At 43.7% G+C, this 25,740-nt stretch overlaps 1 protein-coding gene across 1 annotated transcript in view; it reads left to right on the forward strand.

Moving 5' to 3' along the window:
• Positions 1-25,740, forward strand: part of LOC139380339 (kalirin-like) — a 281,823-nt gene that overhangs the window by 187,275 nt on the left and 68,808 nt on the right. Inside the window, exons 19-33 of the mRNA XM_071122954.1 lie at positions 3,352-3,466; positions 3,993-4,108; positions 4,340-4,462; positions 5,613-5,795; positions 7,868-7,989; positions 9,167-9,233; positions 9,626-9,735; positions 10,062-10,131; positions 10,794-10,883; positions 11,200-11,292; positions 14,627-14,738; positions 15,105-15,295; positions 16,690-16,791; positions 17,208-17,350; positions 17,685-17,787. Coding sequence (XP_070979055.1) covers positions 3,352-3,466; positions 3,993-4,108; positions 4,340-4,462; positions 5,613-5,795; positions 7,868-7,989; positions 9,167-9,233; positions 9,626-9,735; positions 10,062-10,131; positions 10,794-10,883; positions 11,200-11,292; positions 14,627-14,738; positions 15,105-15,295; positions 16,690-16,791; positions 17,208-17,350; positions 17,685-17,787 — 1,740 coding nt within the window. The remainder of the gene's footprint in view (positions 1-3,351; positions 3,467-3,992; positions 4,109-4,339; positions 4,463-5,612; positions 5,796-7,867; positions 7,990-9,166; positions 9,234-9,625; positions 9,736-10,061; positions 10,132-10,793; positions 10,884-11,199; positions 11,293-14,626; positions 14,739-15,104; positions 15,296-16,689; positions 16,792-17,207; positions 17,351-17,684; positions 17,788-25,740) is intronic.

A 25,740-nucleotide genomic window follows, 5' to 3' on the forward strand; every position in this document is an offset into this window, starting at 1 on the left:
TTCTCTGGCAACAGCTCTGGTGGACATTCCTGCAATCAGCATGCCAATTGTGCACTCCCTTTAAAACTTGAGACATCTATGGCATTGTGTTGTTGTCTGACAAAATTGCACATTTTGGAGTATCCTTTTATTGTCCCCAGCACACGGTGCACAAGTGTAATTATCATGCTGTTTATTCAGCTTCTTGAAATGCTACACCTGTCAGGTGGATGGATTATCTTACCAAAGGTGAAATGCTCACTAACAGGGATTTAAACAAATTTGTGCACAACATTTTAGAGAAATAACTTTTTGGGGGAAATTTCTGGGACCCTCTACATGTTGCATTTATATTTTGTTAAGTACATTTTCTGTGATTTATAATCCATTTTCTGCAGTACAGTTGATAACCATGGCTAAGAAGCCAACCTTACTGAAGCACATGTTATTCCTGTCACTCTCTATTGCCCTTTGCCTACTCACAGGGAGCCCTTTAGGATTCCTTACCATGTACCATCTTCCTCTACTACTTTCTTCAATGCCTCAGCATACAACATCTTCTGTACTACTCTGACCCTGGCAACCTCAATCTATCTTTCTCTCACCGGACACTTCTGATCTCCAGCAACATGGGTACCCCTACAATTAACACACACAGCATTTTCCAATGATACTACACATTCCTTTGACTCATGCCCTCTTGCACACTTCTCACATTTAGGAATTTCCCTCCTACACACTGCTGCAACATGATCATAAGCTTGGCACCTAAAACACTGTAATGGGTTCGGGACAAAAGCTCTCACGGGAAAACTGAAACCTCCTAACTTGACTGTCGGGTAAAGACTCTGCATCAAAACTCAGCAGGACAGATGGTGTCTTCTGTGTTTCACCATGCTCTCCACCGTGTCTGCGTCACAGCAAACGGCGGGTGTCACAAACATCGGCAATCTTCCATTTCAGTTGATCCTCCTCAACATTTAAATGCCACCCCAGTTATCACTCCTTTCAACAGCAACCCGCTCCATATCAAAGCAAGTCACAGGTCCTGTCCTGAGGCGCGTTGTGCTGAGCACCCGCTCCCTCTGGACGGAAGACACACAAAAAAGCAATCACGAGTCCACTTCGAGTTACTTTCACCAATTCAACAGTCCCCAACCTCTTCTCCACCCAAACTGACACCACATATGGATCAGCCAGAAGGCAATCCATTCTCTCCAAAAATCTCAATCCTACTGCACCAGAATCATCTTTGTCATCATCAGGGCGAGGCTTGAACTCTGTGGTCTTCACCACACCTGCCACCGTAGGTAATTCATCTTTACTCTCGTCAGGTTCAATTTCTGACCTACCAGAGTATTTTTTTTTATTTTTGTACTTGACAATCTTTCTCAGCACTCTGCTTCCCTCTACATTCCGCTCCTTTCCTTCTTCCTAGCTGTCCATTTCCACACCTCCGTGCTTCTTCCGCTCTTTCATCCGCTGTAGTATGAAACAGTTCAAACAGTTATTGAGTCTTAAAGTTGCCGCCATGTTGCATTAACTCATCAAGCTCTACCAGCTGCCATTACTCCGGCTGGTTCTTCTCAGCCATAATGTGGCCTTATATTTTCATTACTTTTTTGTAAGTGTGTTTCTGACACCTCCCTGAATGGAAAGTAGTGCACTATAGGGAATTGGGTGCCATTTGGGACGTAACCCATGTTCTATTGATCATTCATTTGCTGCATATTCACAGACCCTGAACTGATGCTGTTCTGTCTGTCTAATTATTTTCAGTAGAGCTCATCGTTATTCTGCAACACGTAGCTGTTTGGTTTCATATTTATTTTCTCATTACAGAGCTGGAATACATGTCCACCTCTTGCAGGACATGTTGTGGATGCCAGTTTACTTATTGTCAAACAAAAACAAATAACCATGTTGACAGTGATGTATCCACAGCACATTTAAAAAGTATTCCGACCGCCTCACTTTTTCCACGTTTTATTGAGTTACTGCCTTACTCTACAATATATATATTTATTTAAATCCCTCATCAATCTACACACAATACCCCATAATGACAAGGCAAAAACAGGTTATTACATTTACATAAGTAGTCAGACCTTTACTCAGTACTTTGTTGAAACGCCTTTGGCAGGGATTACAACCTCAAGTCTTCTTGAGTATGACGCTACAAGCTTGGCACACTTGTATTTGAGGAGTTTCTCCCATTCTTCTCTGCAGATCCTCTTAAGCTCTGTCAGGTTGGATAGAAACCTATTTTCTGGTTTCTCCAGAGATATTAGGACGGGATCAAGTCCGGGCTCTGGCTGGACCACTCAAGGACATTCAGAAACTTGTCCTGAAGCCACTCCTGCGTTGTCTTTCCTGTGTGCTTCGGGTCGTTGTCCTGTTGGAAGGTGAACCTTCGCCCCAGTCTGAGGTCCTGAGCGCTCTGGAGCAGGGATCTCTCTGTACTTTGCTCTGGTCATCTTTCCCTCGATCCTGACTAGTTTCACAGTCCCTGCCACTGAAAAACATCCCCACAGCATGATGCTGCCACCACCATGCTTCACCATAGGGATAGGGCCAGGTTTTCTCCAGACTTGACGCTTGGGATTCCGGCCAAAGAGTTCAATCTTGGTTTAATCAGACCAGAGAATCTTGTTTCTCATGGTCTGAGAGTCTTTAGATGCCTTTTCGGAAACTCCAAGTGGGCTGTCAAGAGGAACTCTGGAGCTCTGTCAGACCAAGGGCCCTCTCTCCCGATTGCTCAGTTTGGCTGGGTGGCCAGCTCTGGTGGTTCTAAACTTCTTACATTTTAGAATGATGGAGGCCACTGTGTTTTTGGTGACCTTCAGTACCCTTCCCCAAATCTGTGCCTCAACACAATCCTGTCTCGGAGCTCTACGGACAATTCGTTCAACCTAATGGCTTGGTTTTTGCTCTGACATGCACTGTCAACTGTGGGACCTTCTATAGACAGGTGTGTGCCTTTCCAAATCATGTCCCATCAATTTAGTTTACCACAGGTGGACTCCAATCAAGTTGTAGAAACATTTTAAGGTTGATCAATGCAAAAGGTCTGAATACTCATGTAAATAAGGTTTTTCATTTATTTTTATTTTTTTAATTTGCAAAAATGTCAATATCTGTTTTCACTTCGTCATTATGGGGTATTGTGTGTAGATTGATGACATTTCAGAATAAGCCTTTAACGTAACAAAATGTGGAAAAGGTCAAGGTGTCTGAATACTTACCGAATGAACAGTATGTTGATAGATACACATGCAATATCCTAACCTCTCATTGTATTTTGGATGGTAGTTGTGGATACATTGTCCATTGCAAGGAACCTGTTCGACAATGTATTTTCTTGTGCCACAGGCTTGCACATTGGCCAGGAGAAATGCTGAGGTGTTCCTGAAGTACATCCACAGGAATAATGTGGGTATACCTGGTGCGTCAGGCCATGCCAGAGGTCCTGAGCAGCAGGTTAAAGGTCAGTCACAACAGCCTTATTGGACTAGCACGGTGTTTGTCCCAAATGGCACCCTATTCCCTACATAGCAGCTAATAGTAATAATATTTAATTTGTAGAGAGCATTTCCCACACTCAATGCACACCTACTTTGGACCAGGGCTGGCCAAAAGCAGTGCACTATATGGAATAATAAGGCATCATTTGGGACAAACTAAATTGACTTCTGAGCACGAGTCCTTATAACTCTTTTCAGGCTCCTCTTCTTTAGGAAATTTACATATTTATTTTCACATTCAGTTTACTTTCAGTTAAACTTACTTCTAACGTTTCTTATGTTTCTATATTGACTAGTGAGGTTTTGTTTGAAACTCTGGAGTATTCACCACTGTTAGTTATTACTGCACTGTTGGAGCTAGGAGCACAAGCATTTCACTACACCTGCAATAACATATACGAAATATATGTATGCAACCAATAAAATGTGATTTGATTTGAAGATCTGCTAACTTCTTTCTGTGCTCCCGGGCCTCCCTCTTCTCTTTAGCCATTCTCAACGAGCTACTCCAGAGGGAGAACCGGGTTCTGCACTTTTGGACCATGAAGAAACGCCGCCTGGATCAGTGCCAACAGTACGTGGTGTTTGAACGCAGCGCCAAACAGGTGAGCTCTCCTGAACGCAGCCCAAGCACTCCGAGTGCTGTGTTTTTACTGCATGTCCATAACATCTGGCCTCCTGGACTGGACCCAGCCAGGATACGTGGGGGTTTTATTTGCTTTCGATGGCCAGCACAGCCAACGTTGAAAGATAGAGGACATGCAGAGAGGAAGAGAAGAATATAGAATGAGGGAGCTCTTCACTTCACTAATTTCCCCCCATGTCTCTCTCCACAGGCTTTAGACTGGATCCAGGAAACAGGAGAGTATTACCTCTCCACTCACACCTCCCCTGGAGAGAGCGGCGAGAGGAGTCAGGAACTACTGAAGGAGTATGAGGAATTCCGAGTCTCCGCCAAGGTATGGAGCTGGTGCCGGGAAGCAGATATAGACTGCATCCCAAATGGTACCCTATTCCCTATGTAGGGCACTACTTTTGATCAGAGCTCTGGTCAAAAGAAGTGCCCTACATAGGGAACAGGGTACCATTTGCGACGCAACCCTAGAGCTACTGTTCGGAGTCTGCTCTGACTCCCTCACTTACTGCTGACCCTTTACCTGCATATCACATTAGCTAAACACTTACACTAAACACTAAACACTTCTCTTTTAGTCTTCATTTGGACTAATCTTCCGAGAGTCCTTAAACATTAAAATACAATTTATAATACAAACACATTTTCACATATAAACACACTGTTACAAACAGACATGATACACTAACATATTGACCCATTAAATACTCAGTCTAAGAAGATATTGATTCTTCATCTGCTATAGTCCAACACAACATTTCTATGTGTTATAATAAAATGGTTTTAAAGTATTGTTTAAATGTATATATTGAGTGGTTTCTGGTTTGCTCAGTTAAATTATTCAATTTCTTTATTGCTCTAAAACAAAATGTTATTTTGCCTATTTCTCCTTTCTGTTTGGATAACACATGGTGGACAATCTATTCCTAGTATTTACTGAATGTCTGTCTCTTACCAACTGAATACCGTTGTGAATAGAGTTTGGCCGTTTTAATTGGTGCATATTATGAAATAAAATAAGCATGTTTTTTTCAATTATCTTGTTGATTGATGACCAACCAAGAGCATTGCGCATGACTACAACAAAAGAACCATATCTCCAACTTAAAACAATGCTTGCTGCTTTGTTCTGTGCAATTTGCAGCCTCCTAATTTCACTTGCTGATGCATTTCACCGCGAATGCATTATCAGTGGTTCAGGCAGCAAACAAGTGTTAGGAGATCTCTACTGAGGGATGTCTGCACTCTCTCAAGCTTCAGCCTAGACATTGACGAGGAGTGTGGAGGCTACAGATTATTGAAAGATTCACGCGCAATCATGCTTACATGCACACACACGTTATAATACACACACATATATGCAAACTCACTTATGCGTGCACACACACACACACACACACACACACACACACACACACACACACACACACACACACACACACACACACACTCATCTCTCTGTGGGCTTCCTACAGCAAACCAAGGAGAAGGTGAAGCTCCTCATTCAGTTGGCAGACAGCTTCGTCGAGAAGGGACATGTGCACGTCATTGAGCTGAAGAAGTGGGTCACCACAGTGGACAAGCGCTACCGAGACTTTTCCCTCCGGATGGGGAAGTATCGCTCCAGCCTGGAGAAATCACTGGGCATCAGCTCCGAGGTAAGGCCCCCTGGAGGGCCCCTGTAAGGCCCCTATAGAGTTTAGGGCTAACCCCACCTGCTGTGAATGCAGGTGGCAAATACACTTACAGTTGAAGTCGGAAGTTTTACATACACCTTAGCCAAATACATTTAAACTCATTTTTTCACAATTCCTGACATTTAATCCTAGTAAATATTCCCTGTCTTAGGCCAGTTAGGATCACCACATTATTTTAAGAATGTGAAAAGTCAGAATAATATTAGAGAGAATGATTTATTTCAGCTTTTATTTCTTTCATCGCATTCCCAGTGGGTCAGAAGTTTACATACACTCAATTAGTATTTGGTAGCATTGCCTTTAAATTGTTTAACTTGTATCAAACGTTACGGGTAGCCTTCCACAAGCTTCCCACAATAAGTTGGGTGAATTTTGGCCCATTCCTCCTGACAGAGCTGGTGTAACTGAGTCAGGTTTGTAGGCCTCCTTGCTCGCACACGCTTTTTCAGTTCAGCCTACAAATGTTCTATGGGATTGTGGTCAGGGCTTTGCGATGGCCACTCCAAATCCTTGACTTTGTTGTCCTTAAGCCATTTTGCCACAACTTTGGAAGTATGCTTGGGGTCATTGTCCATTTGGAAAACCCATTTGTGACCAAGCCTTAACTTCCTGTCTGATGTCTTTTCGATGTTGCTTCAATATATCCACACATTTTCCTACCTCATGATGCCACCTATTTTGTGAAGTGCACCAGTCCCTCCTGCAGCAAAGCACCCTCACAACATCATGCTGCCACCCCTGTGCTTCACGGTTGGGATGGTGTTCTTGGGCTTGCAAGCCTCGTCCTTTTTCCTCCAAACATAACGATGGTCATTATGGCCAAACAGTTCTATTTTTGTTTCATCAGACCAGAGGACATTTCTCCAAAAACGATGATCTTTGTCCCCATGTGCAGTTGCAAACCGCAGTTTCTTCCTTCCTGAGCGGCCTTTCAGGTTATGTCGATATAGGACTTGTTTTACTGTGGATATAGATACTTTTGTACCTGTTTCCTCCAGCATCTTCACAAGGTCCTTTGCTGTTGTTCTGTGATTGATTAGAACTTTTCGCACCAAAGTACGTTCATCTCTAGGAGACAGACCACGTATCCTTCCTGAGCTCTATGATGGCTGCGTGGTCCCATGGTGTTTATACTTGCGTACTATTGTTTGTACAGATGAACATGGTACCTTCAGGCATTTGGAAATTGCTCCCAAGGATGAAACAGACTTGTGGTGGTCTACAATTTTTTTGACTGATTTCTTTTGATTTTCCCATGATGTCAAGCAATGAGGCACTGAGTTTGAAGGTAGGCCTTGAAATACATCCACAGGTACACCTCCAACTGACTCAAATGATGTCAATTAGCCTATCAGAAGCTTCTAAAGCCATGACATCATTTTCTGGAATTTTCCAAGCTGTTTAAAGGCACAGTCATCTTAGTGTATGTAAACTTCTGACCCACTGGAATTGTGATATAATGAATTATAAGTGAAATAATCTGTCTGTAAACAATTGTTTACAATTTTCTTGTTTCATGCACAAAGTAGATGTCCTAACCGACTTGCCAAAACTATAGTTTGTTAACAAGACATTTGTGGAGTGGTGTACCTAAGTGTATGTAAACTTCCGACTTCAACTGTAAGTGTGACTGTCTCACAAAGAAACTGCTTCCAGTGAGCTCAATACAATACCTTTGCTATAGCTAGTATCTCTACTGCCTTGGGTCGAGGAAAACCGGGGGCAAGACCTAACACATCTCAGTTTGAAGCCCTGTCCTCATCTCGACACGCAGGCATTGATTTCTCCTCTACTTGAAAGAGAGTTTTTTTTTTCAAAAAGTCTATTTGATGTCAGAGTGCTGAATGCTGAGTCATCAAGGACCATGCTGAAGGGAATATAACATGACTCTAATTATGCGTCCCAAAGGGCACCCTATTCCCTATTCCCTTCTTTGACCAGGGTCCATAGGGCTCTGGTCAAAAGTAGTGCACTACATAGGGAATAGGGTGCCATTTGGGGTGTGTGCTGAGAGCTCCCTCTGTCTCTGGTAGGATAATAAGGACTTGGAGCTGGACATCATCCCAGCCAGCCTGACTGATCCTGGGGAGGTGAAGCTCCGCGACCCCAACCACGAGGTCAACGAGGAGAAGAGGAAGTCAGCCAGGAAGAAAGAGTGAGTACACACTGCAGACAGAGAGAAATAGGGAAGAATCGCTGGAGGAAGCAGGTGTTGCGAAGTACTTAAGTCTATGGTAGTACTATGGCTTTTCATAAGGTGTATAGGCCTATGTTTAATATTTCATGATGTGCTGGGGGCTGGTCAAGTGGTAGTGCTGCCGTCTGCCCACGCCAGAACACATATGCTCTTTGAAGAAGTGGTTAGATCCCCGTTCCGCCACTCACTTTTTCTGCTGTATCCCTCGTTTATATACAGTTCATTCAGTTCATTCCGACCCCTTGACTTTTTCCACATTTTGTTACGTTACAGCCTTATGGTAAAATTGATTCAATTAAATGTTTTCCTTATCAGTCTACCCACAATACCCTATAATGACAAAATGAAAACAGGTTTTTAGAAATGATTGCAAATGTATAAAAAAATACAAAATAGAAATACCTTATTTACATAAGTATTCAGACCTTTTGCTATGAGACTCAAAATTGAGCTCAGGTGTATCCTATTTACATTGATCATCCTTGAGAGGTTTCTACAACTTGATTGGACATGATTTGGAAAGGCACACACCTGTCTATAGAAGGTCCCACAGTTGACAGTGCATGTCAGAGCAAAAACCAAGCCATGAGGTTGAAGGAATAGTCCGTAGAGCTCTGAGACAGGATTGTGTCGAGGCACAGATCTGGGGAAGGGTACCAAAAAATTTCTGCAGCATTGAAGGTCCCCAAGAACACCGTAGCCTCCATTATTCTTAAATGGAACCACCAAGACTCTTCCCAGAGCTGGCCTCCCGGCCAAACTGAGCAATCGGAGGAGAAGGGCTGGGGCAAACGCATTAAGAAGGAAAAAAAATCCACAACTTAACTTTTAATTAGGCATACCTGTTCATTGAATGCATTAAAGGTGACTACCTCATGAAGCTGGTTGAGAGGATGCCAAGAGTGTGCAAAGATGTCATCAAGGCAAAGGGTGGCTCCTTTGAAGAATCTAAAATCTATTTTGATTTGTTTAACACTTTTTTTTTGGTTACTACATGATTCTATATGTGTTATTTCATAGTTTTGATGTCTTCACTATTATTCTACAATGTAGAAAATGGTCAAAATAAAGAAAAGCCCTTGAATGTTTGACTGGTACTGGTTGGTGATAATATTGCATGTGTTTATTTATCCAGGTTCATAATGGCTGAACTCCTTCAGACTGAGAAGGCCTATGTCAGGGACTTGCATGAATGTTTAGAGGTAAGCTTATTCCTCTTCCATTTCCGCTTGGCAATGAAACTCTTCTTTTCAGGGTTGTATTGGCCTTGGCATGGACTCATAGAAGTGGTTCTTGGGGTGTTTTAATGATATAATAAGTCAGATTTGTTCTTTGTTTTTCCACCTACACAGTCATTGGTCGTCACAGACACAAGTATTTCAATTACAGTAACATTTTAGTTATCCAGAGCAACTAACAGCCAGTGCATTCAACACATTTTTGGAGAAAAAAAAAACACATTACAGTTATAACCCTTCTTCGAAAAGGTTGCCAGGATGAAAAAACAAGCCCAAGATGTTTTGTGAGGATTGGTTGTAGGACATGATAGGATGTAATTTGGTGTGCGTCTTTCTCATCTCCTCGTCCTGTCTAGGCGTACCTGTGGGAGATGACGAGTGGGGTGGAGGAGATCCCGCCTGGCATCGTCAACAAGGAGCACATCATCTTCGGCAACATCCAGGAGATTTATGACTTCCATAACAGGTAGGAAGGAGTCTCTTTCAAATTGAGAATGCGTCCCAAATGGCACCCTATGCCCTATATAGTGCACTTCTTTTGACCAGGGTCGGGGTCAAAGGTAGGGCACTATATAGGGAACAGGGTGTCATCTGGGACACAGCCTTAATTTCAAAGAGATTCCAACTTGTTATATCAGTTAGCTTTGTTGTTGTGTTTCAGGTGCAAATCATTGCATGAGAGACCAATTCAAATCACTTCTATTTCATGTGATTTTGGTTGAGGAAATACGTATTCTATGATAAGCAGTGAATATTATCATGGTTAACCCTCTCTTTTCTGTCTAATTGCAGCATTTTCCTCAAAGAGCTAGTGAACTATGAACAGCTACCTGAAGATGTGGGCCATTGTTTTGTCACATGGGTAAGACTCCTGTTTTCACAAAATGGGTCGTGTTCATTAGAGCACACAAAGGAAAACGTTGTGAAATGGAAACCGAAAATGAGTATTTCTTATTGGTCACGTCCAGGTAGTCCCATCCTGTTTCGTGCCTAGTGAATACAACCATAGTGTTTAGTTTTTTGCTTACACCGCCCACAGGGCATTTCTGACTTGTGGCTTCATGTGAATGCAATTAGTTTATACAACATCTGTAATCAATCAATCGTATTTTATAAAGCCCTTTTTTTCCATAAACAGGCATACAGTAGCATTCATTTTTTATTTAACGAGGCAAGTCAGTTAAGAACAAATTCTTATTTTCAATGACAGCCTAGGAACAGTGGGTTAACTGACTTGTTCATGGGCAGAACAACGATTTCCACGACGATTTTTACCTTATCGGCTCGGGGATTCGATCTTGCAACCTTTCAGTTACTAGTCCAACGCTCTAACCACTAGGCTACCTGCCGCCCCATGATAACCTCTTGTAAAGCTGCTTGGTTTAAGCATTGGCAGTGAACGTTGCTTACCGTAGTTGTAGTGATATACTGTATATATATATATATATGGAAAAATATATGCACGTAAGAAAATATATGTTCAGTAATTTGAATTTGACTGGATTTTCCCATTCTGTTTTGCAGGCTGATAAATTCCACATGTATGTAAATTACTGTAAAAACAAACCAGATTCCAGCCAACTCATATTGGAGCATGCTGGAAGCTTCTTCGATGTAAGTGAATGAGTTTCTCTTATACCTGTAGGTGGTGCCAATTAGCCATTTACTTCAACCCTAAAACACAGGAATCATAATTTTCTGCTTGCTACCATCAGTCTCTTTGCATGACAGTGCACAGCCATCCTCAGTCTTATGACTTCTGTTCCAAATGGAACTCTATTCCCTTTACAGTGCACTACATATGAACAGTGACCATAGGGAATAGGGTGCCATTTCGGACAAACACATGATGATAGGCATCACATTAGGGTATCCCAATGTCAACATCAATATGCTTTAATCGTCATGATGTCGTCAATTCTGTGTGCAGGAAATCCAGCAGCGACACGGATTGGCCAACTCAATCTCCTCCTACCTTATCAAGCCAGTGCAGAGGATCACTAAGTATCAGCTTCTCCTCAAGGTAGGGAACATGATGGGACAAAAGATTTTGGTTCCAAATGGCACCCAATTACCTATATAGTGCACTACTTTTGACTAGAGCCCTGGTCAAAAGTAGTGCACTACAGTCATGACTAAAATGATTGGCGACATTGGTAAAGATTCTTTTTAAAAGAAGGAAATTGTATTATTTTATATGAATACAATTGCTTTTTTTTCTCAACAAGATAAGAATAAAAAATGATTGGCACCCCTGTTTTCAATACTCCAGCACCCTCCCCTGGCGAGGATAACGAGACAGCTTTTTTCTAAAATGTTTTTAGAAAAAATATCCTTGATATCCTTTATCTGCTCTTCTGGACTTCCCTTGTGAATTCAAACCACCGGTTTTCAATGAGTTTCAAGTCTGGAGACCGAGATGGCCATTGTAAAATGTTGATAACTGGGTAAAGTTCATGATGCCATTGACCTTAAAGAAGAAGTTACAGGTCTGTTAGAGCCAGAAATCTTGCTTGTTTGTAGGTGACCAAATACTTATTTTCCACCATAATTTGCAAATAAATTCATTACAAATCCAAATCCTACATTTTTTTCAAATTTTGTCTGTCATAGTTGAAGTGTACCTATGATGAAAATTACAGGCCTCATCTTTTTAAGTGGGAGAACTTGCACAATTGGTGGCTGACTAAATACTTTTTTGCCCCACTGTATGTAACTTTTTGGGCGACCTGACCAAATCCACATAGAAATGTGAGTGATAGATTTGTCATTCTGATTAAAAGTAAGTCTAAGAAGCGGTAGATCTGTTCTATTTCGTTTTTGTGTCTTAATTTCGGTTTTGTTCACCAGCTTCAAATAGCTGAAAATGCAGTATTTTTGTTTATGGAAAATATATTTATATTTCACAGTGATTCTCTGCACTATACTTGCTTGTTTTGTTACGTGAACTGAAATTAGGCTAACTATTTACATTTTAGCAACTAGGGAATGGCAGAGCGATTTCTGCATAGTGCACCTTTAAGCGAAAAAGTACATTTTGTGTGCACTATGTCATCACGCACTGACCTTTATCAGCAACAAGTCCGTTTGGTTGCCATACCTACTATTTTCTTGATGCAGATTTTTTTATATTCAATTAAAAATCTGTCACCAATTAGATGGAAACCTAGCTGTTGTAGTTAATTGACACATTTTCTGTGCTTAACTACAACTCCCTACTACATCGCACAGTTCTGGCTTGATCTGATTTATCTCTGGAGAAACTGTGCAAGGTGCACATTGAGCACTAAATAGAATTCAAATAATTGAATCAATTTTGATCAATTAGTTGTTTAAAAAAACAAAAATACAAACATTTTGGTTAATCACTCAGCACTATTCGACGCCAAACCCACTACTGGTGTGTGTGGCCAAAGAGCTTTACTTTCATGTCATCTGACCTTAGCACCCGTTACAATCCAAGTGCCAATGCCGTTTAGCAAACTTCAGGCATTTACATTTGTTGGATTAAATGGAAATAGAACTCTTTGGCCACGCACACCAGTGGTGGGTTTGGCGTCGAAAGAACGATGCAAAGAACCTCATACCTACTGTAAAATATGGTAGTGGATCCTTGATGTTATGGGACTATTTTGCTTCCACTGGTCCTGGGGCCCTTGTTAAGGTCAACGGCATCATGAACATTACCCAGTACCAGGACACTTTCGCCAAAAACCTGGGTTGCCTCTGCCAGTAGGCTGAAACTTGGCCACAAGTGGATCTTCCAGCATGACAGTAAGCCCATCAAAATCCACAAAGAAATGGTTAATTGACCACAAAATCAGATTTTTGCAATGGCCATGTCAGTCTCCGGACTTAAAACCCATTGAAAACCTGAGGAGGAACGGTCTAAGATTGCTCTCAAGCTCATAAAACATTTTTGAAAAAGGCTCAGTGCCGTTATCCGCACAGGGGAGGGTCCTACAGTATCTTAAACATGGGTGTCAATACTGTCATTGTAACGGCCGTTGGTGGAAGAAGGTGGGGACCAAGGTGCAGCGTGGTACGTGTTCATCTTGTTTATTTAACTGAACACTGAGTAACCAAAACAACAACGAGAACAACCGAAACAGTTCTGTCTGGTGCAGACACAAAAACAGAAAACAACAACCCAGTGGGAAAACGCTACCTAAGTATGGTTCCCAATCAGAGACAACGATAGACAGCTGCCTCTGATTGAGAACCATACCGGCCAAACAACAAAGAAATCCAAAACATAGAAAATGAACATAGAATGCCCACCCTAGTCACACCCTGGCCTAACCAAAATAGAGAATAAAAGCCTCTATGGCCAGGGTGTCACAGTCATTCGACCCCTATCTTTTTGAGAGAAAAATATATTACTTGTTAAACATAATATTTTTCTCTGAGCGATTGTATTAGTATAAAATCTATAAATCTATAAATAGCATACAATATACAGTGTAGCTCATTATTTGTAATATTATTTATAATATTTATATTATACAGTTGGACTAGAAACCGAAAGGTTGCAAGTTCAAATCCCCGAGCTGACGAGGTACAAATCTGTCGTTCTGCCCTGAACAGGCAGTTAACCCACTGTTCCCAGGCCGTCATTGAAAATAAGAATTTGTTCTTAACTGACTTGCCTAGTTAAATAATAAAACAGTCTCTTTTGCACATCTTTATCAAGGTTGCCAATATAGTGCACATAGGGACTAGTAGAATAGGGTGCCATTTGGGACAAGGAGGAAACCTGGGAGCCATTGTTATCCATCCCACTTCCCCCAGGAAATATGAAACATCAAAGCATTCTGGAGCACTTCTCTACCTCTCTCTATCCCTCCCTTCCACCTACATATGCACCCACCCTGCCTCCCTCTCTCTATTTCCCTCTCTCTATCCCTCCCTCCCACCTACATATGCACCCACCCTGCCTCCCTCTCTCTATTTCCCTCTCTCCCTCTATCCCTCCCTCCCACCTACATATGCACCTACCCTGCCTTCTTCTCTCTATTTCCCTCTCTCCCTCTATCCCCCCTCCCACCTACATATGCACCCACCCTGTCTCCCTCTCTCTATTTCCCTCTCTCCCTCCTCTCACTCTCTTTCACTATCTCTCCCTCCATCCATCCATGTATCTTACATACAGAGATCCCCTTTACAGTGCCTGGCATAAGAAATAGCACTGAAACCATTTCCAGACGTGTCTTCTCCAAATGACTGTTCCTAATAAAACAGTATCCAGCTGGGGAAATGATTGTCCTGTGTTTAACATGCATGCCAAGGAACTGTATACTTAGGAACCCCATCAATGCACTGGAACTGATGAAAACGGTCCAAATGTCATGTTTCAGGAGCTGCTGACCTGCTGTGAGGAGGGGAAGGGGGAGATTAAGGACGGCCTGGAGGTGATGCTTAGTGTCCCCAAGAGGGCCAACGACGCCATGCACGTCGCCATGCTGGAAGGTACAGCAGGAGGGAGGCCTGTGTGCTTGCGTTCTATTTAAAACGTCTCCAATTCTCTTAGAAAGGGTGTTCCATCACTTCATGTGGAAGTAAACTAACTAACTGTATCTGTCCCTTTAAGGGACAATTGTGAAATGTACAGTAAGACCTGCACTGCATGGAATAACACTATCTAGTAGGCAAGTATAGAGCTGTAAGGTTGTTGTTTCTCTGTCAGCGTTGGGGACATTTCAAATTCCATAATTGCAAAAAAAATGTGCTTCTATTTCAATGACTAAATTGAAGTTCTTACTTGACTTCAATTGGCCCCAACTCTGCGATCCGTAGTGCATTGCTGTATTTAAAGAGCCATGTGATCTTCGACAGGTTTCGATGAGAATCTGGACGTGCAGGGAGAGCTGTTCATCCAGGACACGTTCCAGGTGTGGGATCCCAAGTCTCTGATCCGGAAGGGCCGGGATCGCCATCTCTTCCTGTTCGAGATCTCCCTGGTGTTCAGCAAGGAGATCAAGGACTCGGCCGGCCGCACCAAATATGCCTTCAAGAACAAACTGCTGGTAGGACTGGACTCCTTTCCTGGACCCTTTTTCTCCTTTCCTTGTCCTTCTTTTCTGTATTCTCCTCTCCTTTTCTCTCCTCTCCTTGCCTCTTCTTGTCTCTTTTCTCCTCTCCTCTTTTCTCCTCACCTCTTTTCTCCTCTCCTCTCCTCACCTCTTTTCTCCTCTTTTCTCCTCTCCTCGCCTCTTTTCTCCTCTCCTCGCCTCTTTTCTCCTCTCCTCTCCTCACCTCACCTCTCCTCTCCTTGTCTCTTTCGTCCTCTCCACTCCTCTCCTACCTGCTCTACAGCTAATGTTCAAGTCAGAGGTCCCTTTGAAAGGAATGAAGCTGCACTTGACTTGAGATCTGAGGAATGAGACTGGTCACGTATAGCCATTTGGAGTTGCAGCTTTTCAAGGGCATTTTCACAAGACAGTGCTGGTGTTTTCATGTAGATATTGTGTCATCCAGCTGGCCAAGCTGTGAACCTAATAATACTATAACGATGTGATGCCTTGCATGTGTCCTGGGGAGTCCTGGTGAGTTGCATCAGAAAGGCAGGTGCTTTTAACCAGTGGAGATGTTTGCTCCACACTGTGGGCCAAGAGGTTAGCCAACCCATTCCCTTTGATCTGCATCCAGCCTTGGATGAGATGTAAAGCCCCCATCGTGGGCGCGTGCCTGTGTGCCTGTGCGCGTGCCCGCATGCGCGTGCGCCTGCGTTGGATGAGTGCGCAGAGTATTTATGCTATTGCGGGCTACGATTCGTACGGCGCTCAAATGTAGATATTCTTGCCTTCTTATTTCAATAAAGTCACTCTCAATTGAGTGTCTGCTAAATGACTAAGATGTAGATTATGTGTAAGCAGGACTGGACTACGGTATACGTGTTAATTGCCCGCTTGTGTAATAGGCTACAGTATTTCAGGGTGTTTTAGAGGAAGCTGTGGAGGGAGAACACAAAGAGGCAGGTGTTGAATACATGAAACCCCGAGCAGATGGAGTGGTCTCAGTCCCGAATTAAAGCATGAATTATGAATGCATATGTGCGTGTCCAATAGCAGCTGTTCCAGCTTGCTTTCCACATGGCACCCTATTTGCCTTTATGGAGAGAGCCCTATGGGCCCTGGTCATAATCAGTGCACTATATAGGGAATAGGGTGCCATTTGGGACACGCAACCAGCCAGGATCCAAGGACTACAGTCCACAGGGACAAAGAGGAACGTTGGATGGGATTTATTATGACCGTATCTTAATGTACCTCTTAAATGCCATGTCATTATAAAGGGAACGTTGCTATTGGGGTGTTTTTAAATTATATTAATTGAATACTGAACACATGATTTGGGATGTTCCAATTCATAACAAGCATTTGAAAACAGTGTTTAAGAACTTGTTGTTCTCCATCTCCAGACATCAGAACTGGGCGTGACAGAGCACATTGAAGGGGACCCCTGTAAGTTTGCCCTGTGGGCTGGAAGGACCCCCTCATCTGACAACAAGACTGTCCTCAAGGTAGGTCCACAAAGGCATCTACTGATTCCTAAAGATAGTTTAGGGCAGCTTTCCCTTTTAGGTCATAATGAATATGATTATACGGACAGGGGGGACCTGATCCTAGATCTGCACTCCTACTCTAAGACGCTTTGTGAATACGGGGCCCAGGTCTCTTAAAGCTGCCTTCTACTGATCTTCAAGATTTTTCAGGACATTGAGGGCCATTAAAGACGACATATAATATAGTCTGCCTAAGGACTAGGCCTGTAAGGGCCATGCCTTGCAGAAGGCATCATTTACACAGCAACAGCTTCAGGGTTACAGTGCAGTTTTTCTCCTTTGTACACCAACACCTTCTCGTGAACTTCAAGTGACAGAGGCCAGAGGATCCAAAAAGTTCAATATGATGTGGTGTGTCTCACTCTCCTCCCCAGGCGTCCAGCATTGAAGCAAAGCAGGAATGGATCAAGAACATCCGGGAGGTGATCCAGGAGAGGATCATCCACCTCAAGGGGGCGCTGAAGGAGCCCATCCACATGCCCAAAACCCCTGCCAAGCCACGCAACAACAGCAAAAGGTGAGCAGGCCCATCTCTCTGCCATGGCAGGCACCCACATAAGCAACACCTGGAAGAATAAACAATAATCAAACAATAACCATATTTGGTAGATCAGTATGGCTCATTACATTTGATTTGGTCCATCTTTTAAATTCGGATGGCTAAAGATACGATACACATCCCCTTCAACAAACCAACATCAAGACAGACAGTGATGACACATCCCTTTTAACTCTGTGTGTGTGTGTGTGTGTGTGTGTGTGTGTGTGTGTGTGTGTGTGTGTGTGTGTGTGTGTGTGTGTGTGTGTGTGTGTGTGTGTGTGTGTGTGTGTGTGCGCGTGCGTGCGTCCAGGGATGCTGGTGAGGATGTCGACAGCCAGGGTGACGGCAGCAGCCAGCCAGACACCGTCTCCATCGCCTCCAGGACCTCCCAGAACACTGTGGACAGTGATAAGGTAGGAGGATGTCAGGAACATCTCTTCTATTCCCAATAGGGCTACACAAGATATTACCATCACACATATTTCACAATTGTGGGATGTGTATTGCATCAAACAAACAAAAAGTTACAGTGATATCGGTCACCTACAGTGCCTTCAGAAAGTATTCACACTCTTTGACTTTTTCCACATTTTGGAAAATTATTGACTCAGGGGTGTGAATACAAATGTATTTAATTTTCAGTACATTTGCAAAAATGTCTAAACATGTTTCCACTTTTTTTTTTTTTTAAATGGGGTATTGTGTGTAGAATTTTGAATTCATGCTAGAACACAACAAAATGTGTTATAAGTCAAGGGGTTTGAATACTTTCTGAAGGCACTGTGCATTGCAGACATTGCATTACATAAACCAATGGTGGCGTGCCGCGTCTTCGACTGCACAGTCGGGAATACAATTTCTAAATCATGTGATGCGGTTAGCTGATATGTTAAACACTTATCGTAGCATCATGACACCTGGCATGCATTTGCAATGTGGTCAGTCTGGCCAATTGACTCCTCCCTAGCTCTGCCCCCTGTAGGTCACATGATGGAGAGGTGATTTACAAACAGGGTTTCCCTGGCTTCTCTAATGTTCGCAGCAGGGGCTGTGGCCTGGCATTAGAGATTAGACTCCCCATGTAGATGCTACTAGGTTAGACAACAATCATGTGAAGCTATGAAAAGGGTGTTAAGGTTTTGTGCAGGCATGTGCCCTCACTCAGCATATGAAGGACCATATGAAATCAAAGTAAGGTTCATTTCAAACTATTTTGCAGCTAAATGGTTTCTCTTGAGCTAGAAGACACTGTATTGTTGGAGTGGGAGTAGCCAGCAAATCTGATGCCTTACGCTTGCTCACAGCAGCACTACAGGGTCGGACAGGCCATTTGCTTCAATTAAGACGCTGCGGAGCTGGCGCGAGATATGGCTTGGAAAATATACATCAATCCAGGGATGGGAAATGTGTTGTACACCATATTGTCCCTTTATCCCAACTGTTAGTGATGTTACGTTTGATACCGGAGCTTCAAGGCATGAGTCGAAGTCACTACCTCGAAGCAGTATGCCGACGCCTGTATCACTTTATCGGAAGCACATGATCAATGACGTCCGAAGCTTCGTTTCGTCCAACATCCACCTGATTTGGTTTGGTAGAAGACAAAAAGTCTATCTATAATAATTTGGCTGTTCTAAATTATTTTGACCAGCAGCTACCACTAGTGTATGCTGTGTTGAACAAAGCCTTGGGTAATGAACCCATTTCTGACATAATTGACTGGAAAACCTCAATGCCCCAGGAAGCTTATTTTCCCCATCACTACCGACTGTTACACAGAGAAGATTGAACAACTGGGTTTTTAAGTGCCTGTCATTCAATCTTCTCAGTGTCACAGTTGGGATAATGGGACAATTCGGAGTACAGCACATTTCTCATCCCTCGATTGAGGTAAGCTTTCCGAGCCATATCTCACACCAGCTCCTCTGTCTTAATTTAATCAGTCTTTATGACCCTGTAGTGATATGACCCTGTAGTGCAGCTGAAGGCAAGCACAAGGTGTTGAATCAGCTTGCTAGTGTGTGAGTTAAGCTGGGCCACGTTCAGTAGTCAAATGTTCCGGATAGAAATTAAATAAATAGGGCTGACATGATTCCTTGTTCTGTGTATCAAAAAGACATGGTTGTTCTACCTCCTATTTCTATCTTAGCGTTCCACAACATTGCACTCTGTTGAACGTGACCCTGATGGGCGTTCTGTTGTGAAGCTGTCTCTGGTCGTGCCTGTTTGTTGTCTTGTCTTTTGGATGGAAGATCTCGCTTTGACCCTCCCCACGGTCCCTGGTCAAAAGTATCGCACTAAATAGGGAATATGTTGCCATTTTGGATGCAAGCCAGAGAGGGAGGCCTGACCAGGCTTTTGTGACGCCCTATGGCCTTTTCACACAGTCCACCCACATGCCATGCTTTGCCCCAGTGCTAAATGTCACTCTGCCACACACAACAGACAGACAAGGCTCTAGAATGGAGTGACATGGCCTTGTTGGGCTGGTGATGAATGGGCCTGATGTGAGGGAAGTTTATGGAACAGCCGTGTGTTTGTTAGTTTGTGTATGTCCTTCCTGGGCTTCTTCTCGTGTGTTTTTTCCATGAACTCTTGCCTAGTTTTTATCTCTGGAACCCAACACAATTTCTACTCTCCTCTGTTGTTTGCAGCCCTTCCTGACAGTTAGGACTGCTTTTGTCTTGGAGGTTGTCTCAACTGAAGAACAATATTATTTCATTCAGTCTTGAGGTGGGAGTGTTGTCTTGTTACTCTTCTTGGAAGGCTTAGTGCTGGAGCTCCCTTATAGTTTATTGCAAGACCGATAAGCTAAATTCCGATGTTGCTTATGCTGTTGTGAATAGGTAGGGGAAGGCTGGATAGTACAAATCACAGTTCATAACGCCAAACCTGAACTAATTTGAGCGGCTGAGTATCACTGACTGACTGTCATGAGTTTTTTTTCTTCTTTTCTCTCTGTTGTTATGTCGCAAGCCGAGCCATGTCAATTCTTCCACAGACTTGGTTTTGAGGTCTTTCCAAGCCCTTCCAATGCCTTCATCTGATCCAAGCTGAAAGTTTGCCACTCTGCACAGACACATGCAGACTCCTGTCTCGCACCCACTGCGATGGCCCAGTGGCTGTGGCTTCCACTGAGGGAGGATTTGTTTTCACCCTGCATGGAGCTGGAAGAGCTCGTCTGCGATCCAAATGGCACCCTATTCCCTATAGTGCACTACTTTTGTACAGAGCCTATGGGATTCCCTATGGGCCCTGGTCAAAAGTAGCGCAGTACATAGGGAATAGGCTGACATTTGGGATGCACGCCTAGGCTGCATCCTGGGCTTGTCTTGCTGCCGTCTGTCTCCAACTTGTATTTTTCAGCGGTGCCTACTTTCCACTGCAGATCCACCCAACCCATGGCTCCATGGAGTATTATAGAGTATTAAGTCCAACAACAACACTTTTTTTGTAAATTTTTGGCTTGTAGATTGATATGATTAAAACAGTTTTCTAAAATTTAACTATTTTGGGTGTAAAACAGGGGCGTGCTTATTCACGAGGAACAAAATGGAAGCAAATGGGCCGAAACTGGGAAGGAATTACCTGAACATTGTCCAGTAGGAAAGGCTGTTTTTTGTTTTCCTTTGCAAAACATTTTACTACGGTATGCACTTATGAATATGACCCATAGTTCACAAGGGTTTTTTGCCCCTGTCCCTCATGCTGCACATCTCATGGATGTGTTGCTGTGCTCTGCTCATTCACTAAGGCAAGGCTGTGTGCCTCTCTCCATTAATAAAAGTTGACCCCCCCACCCTGTCTCACCATATAATGAAGCTATTCTCCCATCGCCACCGCTGCATCCATAAGTCACAAGACGACCCTCGCGCTCCTCCGATGGGAGAGGAGAGTTCTCTCTCTATTCTAACGTTCTCTTTCCCTCACTCACACGCTCTCTCTCTCTATCTTTCCCTCTCTCGCGCTCTCTTTTTCTTTCTCTCTACTTTTCTGTCTCTCTCTTTCCCTCTCCCTTTCTGTCTCTCTCTCTTTCCCTCTCCCTCCATCTGAAGGCTTTGGGCCAAGTTGGGCTTAGCGGTGCCACACCCTCCCTCCCTCCCTCCCTCAAGCAAGCAAGCAAACACACACATTCCCTAATACACATACTGTCAGAGTGTAGATCATCACAGCAGCTTGGGATATCCAGTGTTCCACAGGCTTACTATGAGTCGTAGAGACGGGTCATAATAACAAACACTACTGTACAGCCTGCCTGTCTGGCTCAACCAATCAGAAGGCAGAGCTACTTGAACTGAGCTTAACTCACAGCAGCGCAGAGAGAGTGAAAGCAGAGCAAGAGACACCATGCCAAAGTGGATGAGCTTTAAACTTTTCAAGGAGAGCAGTCGCGTAAGTAATAGACCCTAGCTTCTCTACCGAAGTACCTTGGATCTTTTAAAGACCTGTGACGTTTAGAGAAGGTTTTGTCTAGGCTACGGGTCGATTTGTCTCGGCTACGAGTCCTGCCAGATGTTGTCAGGCACTTGTCTGCTGTGCAATTTTAAATCATACCAAATGAATTAGTTGAATCTATTGATTTAATGTTTAGCCTGATCAGGATCTTTAAGATTGTAATTCTACTGTCTGAATCACACGAGTCCAAACTGTACATTACAGGTATGTATAGCTTCTCCACATATTCACCATAATAGAGAAAATGTATATCTCGCCACATAGGCATATCATTCATGGGAATCATATTGGAGTCACATGAAATGTGTTAATGTGGCTATCATCAGATGGCTGTAATGTTATCCCGGAGCACTGAGAAGAAGCGCATTGCTGTGTTGAAAGGGAGTTCCCTCCCTCATGTCCCAGCAGTAGAGCAGATTAATGGTTAAACTGTGAGGGCTGGCTGGGCCAGTCGACAAAGGAAGCAGGCTATTAAAACTGCCTCAATGAGACAGTACTTACTGACTCACTGTGCAGTTCTGAACATAGAATTATGGATATTGGCAGCCTAGCAACATGACAAAAAAAAACATCCATCTTGGTCAGGGAAAGTTTAATTCTAGAAACTGATCAAAATGTTGAATTATAGGATATGTTTGGCTCTGGCTAAAGACATGGTTGCAGTAGATTAACCCTATAGTGGCTTGTCTTGTCTACTGTTTTACTGAGTGTATGCGCAGACCTGGGTTCAAATACTTTAAAAAATCATTTCAAATCCTGTATCTGTGCTTGATTAAGCTTGCCTGTTGCAATGGAACTGATTGAAAAGTTCCTAGTGTAAACCCTGCACACCTGGCATTCCAGGCAGGCTAAAGCAAACGCTCCAGATTTAATGCAAATAGCATTTTAACCCAGGTCTGTGTTCATATAGTCTAAGAGAATGAGGATGGAGGCTGTGTTGAGATGAGTATGCAGCAGACGGGTATGTCTTTATGACTGAAACACAAGGAAGGCTTGTCTGGCATTCAAAATTAGGTCATACTATGGCCCGCGAGTGATTTTATTTGGCCCCCCAAGTTTACTGAGCAAAAATGTACTGGAAACCAGGGATAGGTATCTAGATTCAGCCGCAGGCCATTGTTTGATTGATTGATTTTATTGTTTTTTACCCCGTTTTCTCCCCAATTTTGTGATGGACTCGGGAGAGGCGAAGGTCGAGTGCCATGCGTCGTCTGAAAAACACGACCCTGCCAAGCCGCATTGCTTCTTGACACACTGCTCGCTTAACCCGGAAGCCAGCCGCACCAATGTGTCGGAGGAAACACCTTCCAACTGGCGACTATGTCAGCGTGCATGCGCCCAGCCCACCACAGGAGTCGCTAGAGTGCGATGGGACAAGGACATCCCGGCCGGCCAAACCCTTCCCTAACTCGGACGACGCTGGGCCAATTGTGCGCCCCCTCATGGGTCTCCCGGATGCTGCCGGCTGCGACACAGCCCGGGATCGAACCAGGATCTGTAGTGACGCCACTAGCAATGCGATGCAGTGCCTTACACCGCTGCGCAACTCGGGAAGCCGCACCGCATGCCGATTTATGACGTCGTGGATGGTCGGGGGACCAGAACAACTAAGCCCCAAAAGAGATTGTATTTTAAAATAACAATCATTTCATGCCTTGAAAATAACAATCACAAATGTCAATATTTTGTGGGAGTACTTGGGAATAGTAAACTGGGTGATTTGACAGTATTTTTATAACTTTCCAGAATGCACTAGGCGGCCCATTGATTACTCATGGGCAACGAACACAATGACCGTTAATAAGATTCCTGTTGCGTTTACGCACTGAAGGTAGGTGAGGAGTCAAACCAGGAGAGCAGAGATGTCAGTGTAGCGTATATATTTTAATCAGGGCATGTCCAAAAACACGGTACAGTACAATACCCAAAAGCAACGTCCAAGGCAATGGTAACTAACAGTTCAAAAACACAACGCATCTTACTAAAATAACCACGCGCAAAATACACTGAGGAAAGCCTCCACAAGCAACAAGAAAAGAATCCCGGACAAACCTAAGCGGGGAAAAAGGGGTAAATATACACACAGAAATTAAAGCAAAGGTAAACCCGGTGTGAATGAACCAAAGACAAAACAAACGGAAAAGGAAACATGGATCGGTGATGGCTAGTAGGCCGGCGACGCTGACCGCCGCGCACCGCCCGAACAGGGAGAGGAACGGAAGTCGTGACAATTCTAATGGAGTTTCCCCATCTCCTCAAAAGTATCTCTTGCTGAATCAACAAATCACACCACATACTTTACTTTCTGCTTTGATCCTATGGGTTCATTCGCAATGGCCGCCACTCCACCCACTATACCGTCATTGACTCTTCCGTTGCAAAATGTTTTTGTGGTGGTGTGTCCTAATGAATAGGACCCGAGTGAGCATTATTTGAGCATTATTTGACGTGTGTACCTTGAGAGAGGCTCGACCGCATCTCTGGCTGACATGGAGATCTCTTAGCAACGGGCCCCGTCTCCCCCCCTGGTGGAGGTGACCTGAGACCTGATACCGTGCAGATGGTGTCGAGGGGAGATGAGGGGCTGCGTCCCAAATGGCATCCTATTCCCTACACAGAGGGGCTCTGGTCAAAAGTAGTGCACTATATAGGGAATAGGGTGCCATTTGGGACAATACCGAGATGAGACGACACCGGCCACATCTGCTGCTTGCTGCAGCTTAGACCCAACAGCTGCTGACATTTCATGGACAAAACTGTGCTGGGGGACAGAGGGCTCATGCCATGTCAGCTCCATTGTACCGTAAAGCCTCCATCCACGTCCCAAATTACACCCTATTCAGTGCACTACTTTTAACCAGTTCCCTTAGGAAATAGGGTGCTATTTGCATTCAGAAGACCTTGATTTACTTAACTTTTAGAACTCATTGTCAAAACGTTGCACATGGAACATGGAGATGTTGAGCATTGCTCTTATGATTATTTATTGTGAATGTTCGCACTGATGATTCTTATCATACTATAGAGAAGTTGCTTGGCTTGCAATGACCTCCCTTTGAACAATATTGCAGAATAGTCACTGGCACAGTAGTTGATTATCACAGCTTGACTTGCGGAGTGTTTATCATTCATTCAGCTAATTAACAAATGAAACATGGATGTCACTCGCATTGCTGTGATCATTTGGTGGGTTATAATTATGTATCTGTTTCTCCTCTGTCTTCACCTAAACTCCTATGACTAGGTGACATAATTCAAAAAGTTGCAGCTCCTTTTAATATTAAGGCCCTATGATGACGAAACGTTAGTCTTGGATGGGTTCCGCCACAGCCCTGGAAACTCAGACACTTTACAATTTCCTGTTCCCCTTAGTCGGCACGGCTCTGACATCCACGCTATTTTGACCCAGACTGGGTTCTCACTCACTGTCTCACTGTCTCACTCACTCACTCACTTACTCACTCACTCACTCACTCACTGTCTCACTCACTCACTCACTGTCTCACTCACTCACTCACTGTCTCACTCACTCACTCACTCACTCACTGTCTCACTCACTGTCTCACTGTCTCACTGTCTCACTCACTCACTCTCTCACTCACTCACTCACTCTCTCACTCACTGTCTCACTCACTCACTCACTGTCTCACTCACTCACTCACTGTCTCACTCACTCACTCACTGTCTCACTCACTCACTCACTCACTTACTCACTCACTGTCTCACTCACTTACTCACTCACTCACTCACTCACTGTCTCACTCACTTACTCACTCACTGTCTCACTCACTCACTCACTGTCTCACTCACTGTCTCACTCACTGTCTCACTCTGCATCTCAACACACTGAGCCAAATGTTGTCCTCAGTGGGTTATTCATGGAGATTGAGTGAACATTTGAAGAGTCCTGT

Source organism: Oncorhynchus clarkii, chromosome 22 (genome assembly GCF_045791955.1).
Source record: "Oncorhynchus clarkii lewisi isolate Uvic-CL-2024 chromosome 22, UVic_Ocla_1.0, whole genome shotgun sequence".
NCBI lineage: Eukaryota > Metazoa > Chordata > Actinopteri > Salmoniformes > Salmonidae > Oncorhynchus > Oncorhynchus clarkii.